Below are 16,111 nucleotides of genomic sequence, written 5' to 3'. Positions count from 1 at the left end.
CCCTTGAGGGACTTTGCCCAGCAAGAGCTGGGTGTAGGCCCCTCACTGGGCACAGGTGATCCTGGCGTAGAGAAGGGGCCCCCGAGGAAGCCCAGGGGGCCCCCTGGGGGCCCTCCGGGGGGCCCCCTTGGAAGAGGGTTTGGGGGGGTTGGCGCTTGCTGCTGCAGTGCCCTGCGGCGAGAGAAGAGCTGCTGCTGCTCCGCCGCAGCAGACCCTCAGCCCCCCAGCAGCTCTGCTGCGCCCCTCCGTCCAGCAGAAGCAGCAGCATCAGCAGCAGCAGTTGCTGCAGCCGCTGCAGCAGCATCCCTCAACAGCTCAGGGGCCCCCGGGGGGCCCCCCAGGCCCTCGCGGAGCGGCGCTAAGGCCTGCAAACTGAACCCAAGAGGGTAAATTAAATACAAATTTAATTTAAATGAATTTAAAACTGAAAAATAAATTTAAATGCCACCAAGACCTGTAGATCTAGCTGTGACGGCAGCCAGGGGACCCCCGGGGGCCCCCCAGGGGCCCCCGGGGCCCCTGGGGCCCCCGGGGGGCCCCCAAGGTGAGCGCAGGGTGGCTACAGGGGGGCTGGAAGACATATTATTGTTGCTTCAGCTTCTTGGAGATATTTTTCAAATTTAATTTATTAAAATTAATTAAATTATTTATTTAAAGAGGGTTTTGGGCGCCCTACGGATGCCTGGGGGCCCTATCTGGTGCTGCTACAGCATGGGGGCTGCTGCTGCCGCACAGCTGCAGCAGCAACCCGCGGGGGGCCCCCCAGCTGCCCCTTGCATGCCCTAGGGGCCCCCGGGGGTCCTGAGCAAGCTTCGGGTCTTGGGGACGCTGCCGCTGCAGCAGCAGCAGCAGCACGAGCTGCAGCACCAGCAGCGGTACCAGCACCAGCAGCACCTGCACCAGCAGCAGCAGCAGCAGCAGCAGCAGCAAAAGCAGCAGCAGCAGCAGCAGCAGCAGAGTTTCCCAATGGCGCAGCAGGGGCCCAGGGCTCCAGAGAGGGGCGCCCGTTTGTTCCGTACGTACACCTGAATGTGCACGCACTTCTTTTTAATTTTAATTTAATTTTAATTTAATTTAATTTAATTTTAATTTTAACTTTAATTTAATTTAATTTTATTTGTATTTTCATTTTACTGACCTGTGTGTACACCTGAAGGCCCCCAGTGGCCCCTCAGGCACCCCCAGCCGCGCCGAAGCTACAAACCCTAAACCCTAAACCTTAAACCCTAAACCCTAAACCCTAAACCCTAGCGAGCACGGCGCGCCTGGTCTTTTTCTGTTTGTTTCTGCATGCAGTCTAAAATTTTTGGATTTTTTGAATTTCAATTTGGCGAAAACAAATGTTTGAATTTAAAATTAAAAACAAAAAGACCATTAATGCATTTAAGTCATTTAATTCATTTAATTATTTATTTGAATTAAAAAAGATTTTAAAGATCCATTAATTCATTTAATTCATTTATTTGAATCAAAAGAAATATAAAATGGTCCATTAATTCATTTAATTATTTATTTAATTTTAAATTATTTTAAAATGGTCCATTGGTCCATTTATTTATTTATTTATTTTTAAATTATTTTAAAAAATCCATTTAATTATTTTTTGAAATTCAAAATATTCATTTTCTCTGCTTCTTTTTGCATTTAGTTATATTCATTTATTTATTTATTTATATTTATTTGTTTATATTTATTTATTTATATTTATTTATATTTATTTATTTATTTATTATTTATTTATTTATTTTTATTTCTTCAGTGGCCAATCTCTCTTACGAAGTGACGGAGGCCCACATCTCCCAGGCCCTCCAGGGCTGCCCGGGTGTTACTTACGTTGGGTAAACCCTAAACCCTAAACCCTAAACCCTAAACCCTAAACCCTAGCCCTCATTTAATCCCTAGGCCCGCGTCGAAACCCCAAACCCTTGTCTGAACCCTGAGCCTTTCTGGACCCCCTAAGCCCTCGTCGAAACCCTAAACCCTAAACCCTCGCCGAAACCCTAAACCCTAAACCTTCGTCGAAACGCCAAACCCTAAACCCTCATCGAAACGCTAAACCCTAAACCCTTCGAAACTCTAAACCCTAACCCCCTCGCAATGTCCCTGCGCAGAAACATTTCGGGTTCGTGCTGCTTCAACCCCTGCAACACCCGCTGCTGCTGCTACCGCTGCTGCTGCTGCTGCTACCGCTGCTGCTGCTACCGCTGCTGCTGCTGCTACCGCTGCCGCTACCGCTGCTGCTACCGCTGCTGCTGCTGCTACCGCTGCTGCTGCCGCTACTGCTGCTGCTGCCGCTACTTTGCTGCTGCTGCTACCGCTGCTGCTGCTGCTACCGCTGCTGCTGCTACTTTGCTGCTGCTGCTGCTGCTGCAGCATCAGGAGGGCCCCCGACACTCAGCGCAGCAGAGGCCACGGGTATGTGGAATTCGCCAGTGAAGAATTTGCAGCGCAGGGCCTCGAGCGGCTGCAGGGCCTAGAACTCAGAGGCAAGCCTGCTGCTGCTGCTGCTGCTGCTGCTGCTGCTGCTGCTGGTGCTTCGGCTGCTGCTACTGGTGCCTCCGCTGCTGGTGCTGCTTTTGCTAAGGCTGCTTCTGCTAATGCTGCTTCTCCTGGTGCTGCTGCAGCTGCTGCTACTGCTGCTGCTGCTGCTGCTGCTTGGGACTGTTCTCGCAAGCCTGCTGCTTCTCTTTGAGCTTCTACTTTTGAATTTATTTATTTGTGTTTTATTCGTGTATTTATTCATTGTGTATTTATTTATCTATTTATTTATTATTATTTATTTATTTATTTATTATTTATTTATTTATTTATTCACTTTTTACTTCTAGGAAGACCCATTCGAGTGGACTGGAGTGAACAGGGGCCCCGCCGGAAGTTCCACCCAAGTGGGCCCCAGGGGGGCCCCCACGGGGGCCCCCATGGGGGCCCCCATGCGGGGGCCCCTAGAGAGGGTACTGAGGGGGCCCCCTCTACTGTTGGTTTATTTGATTCAAGTGGCTGTTTAACTCCAGCAGCTGTTGCGGTGGGTTTATATCTTTTTGTTTATTTCTTTTATTTGTCTTTATTTTTATTTTTTGTTGTACCTTTTATCTTTTTTGTTTATTTTATTTTTAGTTTTTGTTTCTTTTGATGTTTCTTTATTTCTTTTATATTCTTTTTTCTGTTTGTCTTTTTTGTTCCCTTTTGTATCTTCATAAAGCACTTTTGGCTTTTTGCTCTATTAACTTTTTCTTTTTCCCCATCCCTTTTATTTGTTCTATTATTTCTTTTTATTTCACTTTATTTTATTTTGTTTTATTTTATTTCAAATTTTCCTGCGCTGAAAGCTCTCCAAAATCCCAAACCCTAAACCCTAAACCCTAAACCCTCGAGTGTGGGGTTTGCTGCAGGCTGCTGAGGCTTTCACTTTGGGGGACCTCGAGCAGCTGCTGGAGGAGCTGCGGCTGCTGCTACCTTCTACGGGTTCGCTGCTGCAGCAGCTGCTGCAGCAGCAGCCGCTGCTGCGTGCTGCGCTGCTGCAGGCGCAGCTGCTGCTGCACCGCCACAGCCACATAGATGTTTCCGTGGGTTTTATTTAATTTAAATTTAATTTAATTTAATTTAATCATTTTTAATTTATTTTTCTTTCCTTTGGTGTACATACACCGCAACTCAGAACGGGCTGCCGCCCCAGCCCGTCCTGAGTTGCGGTGTACGTACACCTGAACCTGCGCACTCACTGTTTGTGATCCAGACACATAAATGTGAATTATTTATTTTATTTAAATGCCATTTAAACATTCATGCCTCACATATCACAATTTAATTCTATTTATTCTGCAACTGCGCTAATCTCCGCTCTCTAGACGCAGGTGGATACACACAAAAGCTCCACAGACACACCAATCTGTTTGTCTTCTTAATTAAATGCATGCTTCCACTTTTTATAATCTTCATCTTATTATGTTCTTTTGTCTTTTTTGCTTCTCGCCTGTGACTTGCTGCATGCATGCGTACATCTAGAGGTGATTCCTGCAAACCTAGCTAGCCAGCTAGCTAGCTAGAAAGCTAGCTAGCTGGCTAGCTAGCTAGCTAGCAGGCTAGCTGGTTAGCTAGCTGGGTATCTAGCTAGCTAGCTAGCCAGCTGGACAGCTGTCTATCCAGCAGGCCCTTTGTCTGGCCAGCTAGCTAGCCAGCTAGCAACCCAACTAGCTAGCCAACTAGATGTCCAACCCAGCTAGCAGCAGCTAGCTAGCTAGCTAGCTAGCTAGCTGGCCAGCTAGCTAGCTAGCTAGCTAGCCGCGAGCCTTTGGCGTGGGAGTTTCGGCGCTGCTGTGGCGGTGAGGGGGGGCGTTGTGGGGTGTCTGTACACCGCAGGGCGTGACAGCAGCAGCAATTCAGCGAGCTGAAGCAGCAGCAACGCAGCAGCTGCTGCTGCAGTGCAGGGCCCTGAGGGCCCCCACTTTGAGGGCCCTTTCTGCTGCAGCGCCGCAGCCAGCGGCCCTCAGGGGCCCCCAGGGGCCCCCTGCTGCGCTGCAGCGCCAAAAGAGAGGTGGGGAGTTATTTTAAATCGTTTTTAGGAATTTTTGATCATTTTGAAGTAGTTTAAACTGTTTTAAATGGCTTTAAATGGCTTTAATTGTTTTAAATTGTTTTAAATCGTTTTAAATGGATTTAAATGGACTTTTTGAAGCTTTTTGATGCGAGAAAACAAAAAATGACCCACTTGCATGCGCTTATATCTCTCGGGAATGCTTCAGTGTTTTTGCGCAGCTTCCCGCGATATTTAGTCCCCATTTTCAGGTGCTTTTTGCATGCATGCATGCATGCATGCATGCATGCATGCGTGGATGCATGCATGCATGCATGCGTGGATGCATGCATGCAAGGAGAATAAGTAGATAAGGATGGATAAATGGCGTTGTAAATAATAATGAATAGACAATAAATAATACAAATTGCATTTATACACGTTTTGATATATTTGTATTAATAATATTTAAAAGAAAATTTTGTTTGTGGGTGTTGTGGCGCAGCAGCAAAACAAGCTGCTGCTGCGCTGCAGCCAGCAGCAGCTCAGCAGCAGCAAGAGCCCCGCATCTCCGTGAACCCGCCTTCAGGGCCTGCAGCGTGGCGAGAGCCATCTGCTGCTGCTGCTCCTGCTGCTGCTGCTGCTCCTGCTGCTTCTCTTACTCCTGCTGCAGCAGCAGATAGACTTGGGGTAGGGGCCGGCGGGCTGTCGCTCTCTCCCCTCACCCCCGAAGCCCCCCCAGCAGCAGCAGCAGCAGCAGCAGCAGCAGCAGCAACACCAGTACCAGCAGCAGCAGCAGCAGGGAGTTACGGGGAGGACGCGATGAGTTTCGGGTGTCGCCAGAAGCGCAAGGCGGAGGAGGAGCTGCTGCAGCCGCCGCAGCAGCAGCAGCAGCAACAGGTTGCTGCTGCTTTGACGGCCCCCAGCAGCAGCAGCAGCAGTTTGAATTCAAAAGAGGGGAATTGGCTGTCCGAAGAAGAGGCGAGGGCCCCTCCTGCTGCAGAGGCTTTAATAGATGAGCTGCTGCGGTCTCAGGGGCTTTTGGAAAAGTGCGTAGTAATTCATTTAATTTCAGTCAATTTTAACCAATTTAAATCAATTTTAATTAATTTAAATCAATTTAAATGCAAATAAATATCATTTAAGGGACTAATCAGCAAAAACGGCCAGTGCAGCCACTCCCTAGAAACTCTCTTCAGGCCGCGAGGACTTTACCAACAGCAGCAGCAGCAGGCGCTGCTGGGCGAGTCTTGGGACTTCGTTTGCATGCGTGTCGCCATCCGTTTACCTTGTATTTATGTGTATTTGTTGTATGATATATTTTAGTTGTTTCATTATTTGTTTTCATGGTTCATTTTAATGAATTGTTTCATCATTTGCTTTTATCCTTCAGAGTGCTGCACATAACGCATGCAGAAATGGCCCATTTGGAGCCGCAGCACCGGCAGCAAATCTTTTCGCTGCGGCGGGCGCTGCGGGCCCGCGGTCTGCTGCAGACTTAGCAGCAGCAGCAGCAGCAGCAGCGGGCGTGGAATCCCGTTGAGTTTAGCTGAATTTGTTCTAGAGACTCTGTTTCGAAGTACACGTATTTCCTAAAAAAAGCAGCGCTTGCCGCAGCAACCGCTAGCTGGCTATCTGCAGCAAAACTGCATTTGTCTGCGCAGCAGCAGCAGCTGCTGCAGGCGCTGCAGCAGGCGCGAACCTCTTTGCTTTGTCTTTCGAAGGGCTGGGAAGGAACTAGGCAGACTGAAATCTAAATAAGCACAAAGAAAGGTAAAGAGCGCAAATAACTTGCAAAGCGCCGCCGCGGCTGGCAACCCCGCCGCTGCCGCTGCACCGCCGCAGCAGCAACAGCAGCAGAGCCTCCCCGCACCCCGTTCGAACGCCCACCACCCCCCTCCCCCGCAGCAGCCCCCCCTCCTCCTCCGCCGCAGCAGCAGCAGCAGCAGCAGCAGCAGCAGCTAGAAGTCCTCGCCGTACCCCTCCTCCTCGGCCTCGCCCTCGGCAGTCTCGATGCCGACCTCCTCGTAGTCCTTCTCCAGCGCGGCCAAGTCCTCGCGGGCCTCGGAAAACTCCCCCTCCTCCATGCCCTCGCCCACGTACCAGTGCACGAAGGCGCGCTTGGCGTACATCAAGTCGAACTTGTGGTCCATTCTGGAGAAGACCTCCGCGATGGCGGTGCTGTTGCTGATCATGCAGACGGCCCTCATGACCTTCGCGAGGTCGCCGCCGGGAACCACCGTGGGCGGCTGGTAGTTGATGCCGCACTTGAAGCCCGTGGGGCACCAGTCCACGAACTGGATGGTGCGTTTGGTCTTGATGGTGGCCACGGCCGCGTTCACGTCTTTGGGCACCACGTCGCCCCTGTACATGAGGCAGCAGGCCATGTACTTGCCGTGGCGCGGGTCGCACTTGGCCATCATGCTCGCGGGCTCGAAGGCGCTGTTGGTGATCTCGGCCACGCTGAGCTGCTCGTGGTACGCCTTTTCCGCGGAGATGATGGGCGCGTACGAGGAAAGCATGAAGTGAATGCGCGGGTACGGCACCAAGTTCGTTTGGAACTCCGTCACGTCCACGTTCAGCGCGCCGTCGAAGCGCAGCGAGGCCGTGAGCGACGAGATCACCTGCGCGATCAGCCGGTTCAAGTTCGTGTACGTCGGCCGCTCGATGTCCAGGTTTCGCCGGCAAATGTCGTAAATGGCCTCGTTGTCCAGCATTACTGCGACGTCGGTGTGTTCCAGCAGCGAGTGCGTCGAAAGCACGGAGTTGTACGGCTCCACCACCGCCGTGGACACCTGCGGCGACGGCCACGAGCAGAAGTTCAACTTGCTCTTCTTCCCGTAGTCCACCGACAGACGCTCCAGCAGCAAACACCCCAAACCCGAGCCCGTTCCGCCCCCCACTGCGTTGAACATCAGAAAACCCTGCAGACCCGTGCACTGGTCCGCCAGCTTCCGGATCCGGTCCAGCGACAGGTCCACTATTTCCTTTCCTATCGTGTAGTGGCCCCGCGCGAAGTTGTTCGCCGCGTCTTCCTTCCCCGAAATCAGCTGCTCCGGGTGAAACAGGTGCCGGTACGTCCCAGTGCGCACTTCGTCCACCACCGTCGGCTCCAAATCCAGAAACACGCAACGCGGAACCTGCACAGACACCGCACAGACGCACCGCTCCCACCTCCGAACACTGCGGAATCCCGGCGCTCCGCGACGTCTCCACACGTAAACGCGCAAACGTTCCCCGAAATTCGAGGAAAAACAGAAAAAACGACGCAGATCGGGCTGCTCTGCACGGATACTGCTCCGGCCAGATTGCAACAGACACAGCCGCACTCACGTGTTTCCCGGCTCCCGTCTCAGAGAAAAAAGTGTTAAAGGCGTCGTCGCCGCCTCCGAGGCTCTGGTCGGGGGGCATTTGCCCGTCGGGCTGAATGCCGTGCTCAAGGCAGAACAGCTCCCTGCGGCAAACAGCACCAACGAAACCCCCAGAAAGCGCTCGCCCCAGCCAACATCGCCGCAACAAACCCGCGCTAACACTCCCCCTAGACTCCGCGCCAAATTTTTAAACAACAGTCACACCAATTTAGACACTCCCGCACACATACAGCCGCGCAAGCGCTGGCGCAAATGGCCCATGGGCCGCCGCAACGCCCGGCGCGGCGCAGCCGCGCTTGTGTGCGGCTTCTTAACCCGAATTTCACGCATAATCTCATCAAATGCATCAAATTGCAGCGATAAGGCGGAGAAAAAGGCAGCAGCAGCAGCCCTTCCCGCAGCCACGCAGAAGAAGCCCAGCTCTCCTCTCTGCTGCGCGTGCGGTGGGTGGGTGTTGAGGTGCCCAGCTTCAGTGGTTCCTGCGGCTCAAATTTCAAATAAATCCGCTCACCAGCAAGCATTTCCGATTTGAATGCCGGCCTGGCCGACGTGGATGCTGATGACTTCTCTCATTTTCGCGGAAAGGCTGGCAGCAGGAGAGTGCGGAACAGGCAAGCGGGCAGGCGCCGCAGACTGGATGTCTCGCGGAGGCGTGAAGAGTCAAAGCTTTGCAAATGCTGAAATTCCCGAGTCAAGCGTCCAACGAGGAGGAGCACTCAACCATGAAATTCCAAAAAAAAGACATGGATAGCCAATCAAGGCCACCAGCGCGCCACCACCACCACCGCAACACCCCGTGCGCAGCGGTAGCAAGGGCCGCCCCAGACTGCACCGCCAAGCCGCCATCCGCCGGCGACCGCCTCCCGAATTCGAACTTTTCCGCAATTAATTTAATTCATTTGTTTATTTTTTCGAAATGTTTGCCAAAAATGCAACAAAAGGGTGCACGCCGTGGCCAAACGGACTCCCTGACACCCGTTCCAGCTATTCGAGTTGTTCCTACGAGTTGGTTCAGCTGTTGCTGCAAGACTCTACAGCTGTCACGCGCTAGGAGTCTCTCTATCGCCTTACACCACACCTTAAGTTGTTTTTAAATCAAAAATATTATCTTTTAATCGTTATTTCCCTTATTTTGCCTCTGGGCGCGTTCATCTGGGTCAGTGGCTTCCGCCGCAACAGAACAGCAACCACCCCCAACGCGCCGGGCAAAGCGTGCCAATGAAGCAAAAGTAGACATTTAAAAATCACTATGCATATATCTCTTTCGAGTGGCTGACTCTGGCCTGCTTTGTGCAACAGCTTTCCTTTAAACCCCAGCGAATCGCTATTCATGAACTGCACATTCAAGTTTTCGGCATGCAGCTAAACCGCCCACTGCAGTGCGCCTCTGTGAGGTCAGGCTCTCTGTTCAAGTTGTGCTGCGCTGTAGTCACCTTGAGTTAGAGGCAGCACAAGTGAGGCAAAGAAAGTGAAAATGAGTTTCCTAGAAATGGATTGCCCAGGCCAGCCCCTAAGAAATCTCGAGGCCACAACGAAGCAGCGCAACAAGAGGCTTTGGAGCCTTCTAGGCTTCATTAGCCTCAGCCACGCACTCATTGACATGCCCAGAAAGTGCTATCAAGCCCGGAAATAGCTAAAGAACCCCCAGAACTAGACATTAAATAACTCGAAAACACTGGCAGCAGGGGTCTTGAGGCTTTTTTTGAAACAGAAACAGCTCAAAAAAACTAGAAGCGACACTCACTGACTCAACCTCCAGCACTGCATGCGACGTATCTGCTGCACAAGTGGAGATTTTCGTCTAATTCAATTGCATGTCACTAAAGGTCCTCTAAGTGGCTCTTGTGCATCTCTGCTAAGTCCCGAGATACTTCTGACAAGTCAAATAGTTGCTGCATGCGTTCTTTGTCAGCTTCATTCCAACAGCAGTTCAAGTCCGCGAAACAGCCAAGTGCAGTGTGCTGTCCTGGCGCCTCTGAGTCATTTGAACGGAAGCAGACACAGAAAAGACAAATAAAAAAGATTCAAAAAGATTCAAATAAAACTCTAAAAGCCAATTAGAGCCCTTCAGCTCCACAGCGAAGCTCCCGCGGGCTAACTGGCTCTGTGTGTTCTAGGCAGCAACAGCTGCGGTTCACTGACACAGGAAATCAGCTGCACCAGCAGCTCAAAAGCTCCCATTTATCTGAGTCGCTTGTTTAAGGCCAAGTGCAAAGGCATGCAAAGGCCTGGAAGCTCTTGCAGCTGTGCCACTCAGCTAATCGGAAGTGCATGCAACAGCTCCGGTGTTGCCTCCCGCAGTCTGCGCCTTCCAAAACGCCTATTGCACTTTTTCGGGAACATAAATTTGTTTTTACATTAAAGGGATTCCCCCTCTGTCGCGGGCACTCCACTTTCCTCCATGAGACTCCGCAGTGCAAGTCGCGAGTTCGAGTCCAGCATCAGCTCCACGTTGGTCCTTCCCCTCCAGGCTGGCACCTGCAGCAGCAGTTCAGAAACAACGAAAATCGCAAATACAGAAATCAAAAGATCCGCAGCAGCAAACGCTGCATGCATGCTGCGAAAGCTGCAGTCTGTTGCTGCAGCTTTCGCAGCTGCTGCTGTCTCAGTGCCGCCAAAGTTTCTGCTGCCGCCGCAGCTCTTTGCAAAGCCTCACTGCCACGTTGGTGAAGCTGCTGCTGCAGCCAGCTGCCTGCGGGATCTTGGCGAGGAAAAGCAAAGAGCCGTCACAGGAGCTGTTCACAAGGGCTTGGCCGCAGGGAAGCTCTTGGATCTTCTTGAAAGGCACTCTTCTGTCCTCCTGCTTTGTTGCCACCAGCCCGTACAAAAGCTGGCAAGGAATATGCAGCACTCGCCGCCTCTCTGCCTCGCTGGACTCCGCCGGAAGCCCGCAGTCTGCGGGGCCGCCCGCATGCGCCGCGAGCTGCTGCTGCTGTTGCTGCTGCTGTTGCTGCTGCTGCAGCGGTGAATCCGCAGCGCAGCCACTAAGGAGCTCACAGAACGGAGCCAGCCACTGGGCAGCCCCATACGCTATGCGGTAGACTCCCCTAGCCCGCGCCTGGAAAGCCAAGCAGCCGCCGTTTATAATCTTGTAGCGAGATGCCCCCACAGCTCGCACCAAGGACTTGACTCCTTGTGAAACAAAAAAAAGCCGCCGGGGATATCTTTCTGAGTTGTCTTCATTTCCAAGATTCCCTTCAAGGGATTCAAGATCTCCCGAGTCTGCGCTTTCCGCTGTTTTCAGGCGGAAGTACAAGTGTGAACTCAGCCGCTGCGCTGCAGCCCGCAGCTCCGGACTTGTGCTTTTTCGCGCTGAAATTTCTCCTCGAATTTCCAGAGTTTCAAATGCCAGTTGAAGTATTTGTTCTAAAATGGCTCGCGAGAGAGCCAGCGGAGAGGTTCCGGGCTGCAGCGGCGGCGCGCAGCGCGGGCTGCTTGCCGCTGCTGCAGCTGAGGCTTGCAAAGCTGCAGCTGCTGCTGCAGTGGCCTCGCTCGCCACAGGTTTCAAGTCTTTCTCGGCTTCCCCATCTAATTCAAGGCGCTTTTCTTGCGCCAGCAGCTGCTGCTGCTGCTGCTGCAGCAGCTCAGGCTGCCAGTCGAGGCCGACCATGTCCAGCTGAATCTGTTCAAAACGCCGTGCTGCCGGCGCCCCCGCAGCAGCTGCTGCAGGATCTTCATCTTCCGGGATCCCATCAGCCTCCCTCTTATTTTCAATGTCCTTTTGCACTTTTTCCGGATCTTCCAGATGGTCTAGTGGACCACAAGGATTGGATTCGCTTCGGCTTCCATCGCCAGAAGCCGAGCCCGGCGCAAGTGGTACTTCCCGCACTTTTCGAAGAACTGCCACGAAAAAGCCTCCTGCAAACAAATCTGCAGCAAATCTGCAGCAAATCTGCAGCAAATCTGCAGCAAACCTGCAGCAGGATCACTTCTCATAGCACGGCAGCAACACGGATCGTTAGGCTGCGCAACAGAAGGCGCGGGAGAAACAAGAAGGAAACGCTGGCTAGCAGCTTTCCCTGGCTCCTCCAATGGGAAAGTGACTAAGCTCTTGATTTCAAGGGAATTCTGCTGCAGCAAGGAAAGAACTGCTGCTGAAAAACCTGAAATGCAGCGCACCTGTGTTGTTAATGTGCGGAAGAAAGCGCATGCAGCGGTGGAGCGGCACAGCCGGCTCTCCCGGCTCGCCCACGGGGGGAAACATCGACTGCCGGAGCTTTTTGGTGGCTTTTGCTGTTTTGGGGACTTCATCAAAGAAGTCATACCAGCGGCCTTCCCACTCCACGCGCCCTGCAGCAGCAACAGCAGGCTCGAAGCACAGGAGGCGCTGCACTGGAATGTTCAGCAAAAAAGAAAAACATTTCCGCATCTGATAGGCCTCAAATGCCCATAAATAAACAAAAGTATTCGGGAGTCTGAGTCCTACAGCTGCTTTTCCCCGGGCTGCGCCTGAGAGATGGAAGATCGCCAGAACAGTCCTCTAGTTCAACAGCCCCCCTGGACTTCGTCTGTTTCGCAAAGCACTCGAAAACAGGAGCAGCAGAACGCGCCTCGAGTGCACTTTAATGGCACAATAAAGGACTTATTATTACTACGCGGACTTGCATGCATGCAAGAAGTGCATTTTAGCTGCAGCTGGAAGCTTTCGTTTGACGGCAAACTCACAATGGCCGCGCAGACAACAGCCTCGTTCTCGATGGGGTTGAATGCGCAGGTGCTGTAGACAATGCGGCCCCCAACTTTGCACAATTTAATTCCCCTGCACAAGAGCAAAGAAATGGGCCTCCAGCCTGGCCACTAAAGCCTCAGCTGCCCCTCAGAGCCGCCTGAAACGCCCAGTTTTCCCCCACGCGCGGGTACACTGAATGCTCAGCGGCTGCAGCCAGCGCTTCCCGACTCTATTAACCTGTTTAACTCCATTAACTTGTTCAGCTTAAGTATCACGCCAAAAATGGAAGCAGCCAATAGCTTGATTAGGATCACACCTGAGCAGAATCTGCAGCTGCAGCCTGTGGCACCCCAGCCCCTGGTGAGGACTCCAGGATGCCCAAAGGGCTCGACTTTTGCGCAGTGTCCCATCTCCAGAGCACGGGACGTCGCAGAGCACGCCGTCAAACTGAATAGGGACGAGCCGGGCAGTTTCTTCTTTGCTGCTGCTGCTGCTGCTGCCGTTACTGTTGCTGCCAAGCAGCACGTCGGCGCCTTCGGGAGCAGCTGTTGCTGCTGCTGCTGGACCTGTAGCGGCATCCTCACTCCTCAGCGGATGAAAAACAGTCGGGAAGAACTGCGCTGCATGCGAGGTAACGAGCAGGCAGGGAGAATGGAGGTGGCGGAGGTGGTGGACGAGCCTGCACTCAGCAGCACAACGCTAAGAGGCGCTGCTGCTGCGCGGCTCGCTGCAGCAGCAAAAGACAAAAAGAGAGACCCCAGCTCGCAGCACTTCAGTTCTCCTTTCGAATACTCGAAACGGACATGTGAGATCGCGTCACGTCTGCGTCGTTGGCCACAATCGCCCCAGCTGCATTGCGCACGGCCATACACACGCGAACTTGAATGTCTGTGACTTGAACTTGTGGCATTTGCAATCAAAAGTAGCTGCACGGAATTCAAAAAGGCAAAAATATTTAAAGGCTACTATTCTTTGATTCCCCACCACACTCTAACATGAACAGACGCATGCAGAAACCAATGGAAACGCTGCAGCAAAGGAAATAAGAAAATGGGTGCGCGTTGCTGTGCTGCACTAGGGAAAGCATTCCAGCGGCCCTATGGCTGAAACTTGGGAATATTCCTCGTTAATTTTTGCAAAGAATCCGAATCTGCGCCATTCACAAGTCCTTACTCGGCAGAGGAGGCCAGCCGTCCACCTCTTCGCCGTTTTTTCGCCTCTCCCGCTCGCACGCCTGATGCAGCGCCTCCAAAAGCTGCGACGTTTTGGACCCCGGCGCAGCGCACATGTCCAAAATCAAGGAATCTCCCTGAGGAGCACAGCGCAGCAGCCTCAGCAGCAAGTGTGAGTCCGCTGGCTAGCTGGGGTGGCTAGCTGTGGCTAGCTGTTTTGCTGCAGGAGGCGCCACCACTGGCTTCCGGCCTGCTAAGGATCTGCTGAGCTGCTGCACGTGGCATTTGTGCCACTATTGTGTTTAAATATCTTCTGTTTTACAAAGACTCACGCGCATTTCCTTCTCGAGAAAGAGCGCAGGAATCATCGAAACGGCTTCTTGGCGATAGATCGTTGCAGCTTCAGACTGCTCGACGAGGAACTTGTGCAAGCTCCTAGAAAAGAAGAACAAAATCTTTTCGCATGCATGCAACGGCAGAGCTGCGGTGATCTTTCTTGCTGCAGTTCATGCTGAGGCTGCCAAGCTAGTGAAGCAGCAGACTTTTCAGCAAATGTCAAACCCACAGCAAAGGCTTGCAAGTCCGGAGGACGTGGCGAGACACATCCAGCTGAAAGGCCTCGTAGCCGCTCTTGTACCACTCCAGGGGCTTCAGAGCCCCCCGCATATCCGCGGCGCAGCTGGCTGCTGCAGCTGCATCTTCCTGTAGGCTTGGAATCAGCAGCAGCAGGCAGAAGCAGCGCGAAAAAGCTATGAAGGAAGCGCAGCAATAAAAAAAGTAAATGTGCACATAAATGACTGAAAACGAGCTAAAAGTAGACTCAGTTGAACTGCGCGCATTGGGAGAGGTGGCTGGACAAGCAATGGGTACTGAAAACAGCGGAATCCATCGGAATTAATGGCATCAAACTGCTGCATTCAACACATGGAAACAAATAATGTTTTAGGATGATGAAGTGCAGGAAGACCTACCTTTCTAGCGTCTTTTGAAGGAACTTGTGCACATAGTGGCGAAAAGGGGTTATGGAAACCACGCGGAAGGCAGTGGGCAGGTCAGACTGCAGGCACTCGAGGAAAGCGGTCCATTCCTCTGCAACACATTTGAGTTTTCGCAACCAATTATCAAATACTTTCGAAATAAAGTCAAATAAAAGCTTGAAACGCAAGCGAAGGGGGAGGATCTGAGGCTTAGGTGTGGCCCAGGGCTCACCCTCAGGCACGATCTTCTGCTCTTTGTAAAACGACTCGAAGGCCGCGCTGTGGCGCACAACTCCATTTTGCCAAATCCCGTCGCCGTCAGCCCCTGCTGTTTCCTGGGAGGCCTTCTTTGAGGGGTTTCGGCGTCCCATTGTTTGCAGGAAATCCAAGTGACCGGGCAGCAGGGCTAGCTGAGGAGCGAGAAAGCTCTATTTTCGAGGCTCCTTTGAGCCTAATACCCTCAAGCTAGAGACGCTTTCCCAGCGCCTCTTTACCTTCCTAGTGGAACCGCTCAATGGTTGATCTAAAGAGTTGAACATGGGGGCCTTTCGCTGAAGAGCAGCCAGCAAGAGCAGGCCCCGCGAGACTGCCTAGTGGGCGTCTCGCGGATTCAGAGGCAAAGGCTCACGCAAATGCTGACTCATTATCTGGTTAAATATTTATTTCAGATCAGCTACTCGACGTTTCCGTAATGCCTCCGTACAAGGAAGCTGGGAGGGCTGTGGGGCCGACTGCGCCTTCTCGACTTTGCATGCAGTGATGGGCTCTTCAAAAGCTGCAGTAAACTCTGCTGCAGCTTAAACTTTGCATTCTGTAGAATCTTCCGCTTTCAGCTTTCTTGCTGTGTAAGCTCCAGTGGCGCGTTTCGGCTGCTGCGCTGCAGTCGAGCCCAGGGCGCCGCCGCTAGCATTCACCTGGGCCACTGTCTTCCGGATTTGCAGCGACAGCAAATCAATTACTAGAATTCTTTTTGCTTTTTTTCGCAATTTCCTTCTTCTAAATCCGCATTGCACACTCGGGCGTCGTCTGCGCTCCATTCGTGGCTCTTCACCTCGCCAATGTTTTGAGCCCGCAAGGCTGCACCAGATCCTGCCGCCTTTAGGATCATTTCTGCTAAATAATACATTCATTGCAGACTTTACTGCTAAAGAATGGGAGCTGTGCTCTCCAGGGAGTTCAAGGAGGGGCCTGGCGCCCGCGCCTGCCGCCGGCTGCGGCGGCTGTGGAGCACGGGGTACTGGCTGGGGTCCAACGTGGCGTGGATGGCTGTGACTTCCGCAATATGTTTGGTGGCTCCTGTGATATTCTATTACGAGCGCGAGTGCCAGATGTTTGAAATGCAGCAGCAGTTCATGGAAGCCCAGCAAGCCGCAGCGCAGGCGCAGCAGCTGCAGCAAATGGCGGGCGTCTAG

The 16,111-nt window shown here is 52.5% G+C and overlaps 4 protein-coding genes across 4 annotated transcripts in view; 2 read left to right on the top strand and 2 right to left on the bottom strand.

The window, feature by feature from the left end:
• Positions 1 to 6,012, top strand: part of ETH_00033315 (H+-translocating inorganic pyrophosphatase TVP, putative) — a gene marked incomplete at both ends in the record, with an annotated part of 8,120 nt that extends 2,108 nt beyond the window's left edge. The window contains 9 exons of the mRNA XM_013377844.1: positions 2 to 33; positions 787 to 1,015; positions 1,760 to 1,838; positions 2,380 to 2,486; positions 2,829 to 3,022; positions 3,390 to 3,563; positions 4,357 to 4,531; positions 5,016 to 5,559; positions 5,904 to 6,012. Coding sequence (XP_013233298.1) covers positions 2 to 33; positions 787 to 1,015; positions 1,760 to 1,838; positions 2,380 to 2,486; positions 2,829 to 3,022; positions 3,390 to 3,563; positions 4,357 to 4,531; positions 5,016 to 5,559; positions 5,904 to 6,012 — 1,643 coding nt within the window. The remainder of the gene's footprint in view (position 1; positions 34 to 786; positions 1,016 to 1,759; positions 1,839 to 2,379; positions 2,487 to 2,828; positions 3,023 to 3,389; positions 3,564 to 4,356; positions 4,532 to 5,015; positions 5,560 to 5,903) is intronic.
• A 459-nt stretch (positions 6,013 to 6,471) lies between these two features.
• Positions 6,472 to 8,454, bottom strand: ETH_00033310 (tubulin alpha chain, putative; the record flags this gene model as incomplete). The annotated part of the gene is made up of 3 exons (XM_013377843.1): positions 6,472 to 7,650; positions 7,844 to 7,964; positions 8,393 to 8,454. The coding sequence occupies 3 exons, from the start codon at positions 8,452 to 8,454 to the stop codon at positions 6,472 to 6,474; spliced, it is 1,362 nt and encodes a 453-aa protein (XP_013233297.1).
• A 1,785-nt stretch (positions 8,455 to 10,239) lies between these two features.
• On the bottom strand, positions 10,240 to 15,070 carry ETH_00033305 (NOL1/NOP2/sun family domain-containing protein, putative; the record flags this gene model as incomplete). Its single annotated transcript, XM_013377842.1, has 12 exons — positions 10,240 to 10,359; positions 10,538 to 11,739; positions 12,001 to 12,171; positions 12,308 to 12,389; positions 12,547 to 12,640; positions 12,867 to 13,229; positions 13,354 to 13,399; positions 13,724 to 13,859; positions 14,055 to 14,157; positions 14,288 to 14,431; positions 14,694 to 14,811; positions 14,932 to 15,070. 12 exons carry the CDS (start codon positions 15,068 to 15,070, stop codon positions 10,240 to 10,242), a joined length of 2,718 nt encoding a protein of 905 aa, XP_013233296.1.
• A 780-nt stretch (positions 15,071 to 15,850) lies between these two features.
• ETH_00033300 (uncharacterized protein) lies at positions 15,851 to 16,111 on the top strand (the record flags this gene model as incomplete). The annotated part of the gene is made up of 1 exon (XM_013377841.1): positions 15,851 to 16,111. The coding sequence occupies one exon, from the start codon at positions 15,851 to 15,853 to the stop codon at positions 16,109 to 16,111; it is 261 nt and encodes an 86-aa protein (XP_013233295.1).

The sequence above is a fragment of the Eimeria tenella genome, genomic scaffold (assembly GCF_000499545.2).
Source record: "Eimeria tenella Houghton genomic scaffold, Eth_scaff64, whole genome shotgun sequence".
Taxonomy (NCBI): Eukaryota; Apicomplexa; class Conoidasida; order Eucoccidiorida; family Eimeriidae; genus Eimeria; species Eimeria tenella.
The sequence above is the reverse complement of the archived record's forward strand: the minus strand, read 5'-3'. Positions and strand labels throughout refer to the sequence as shown.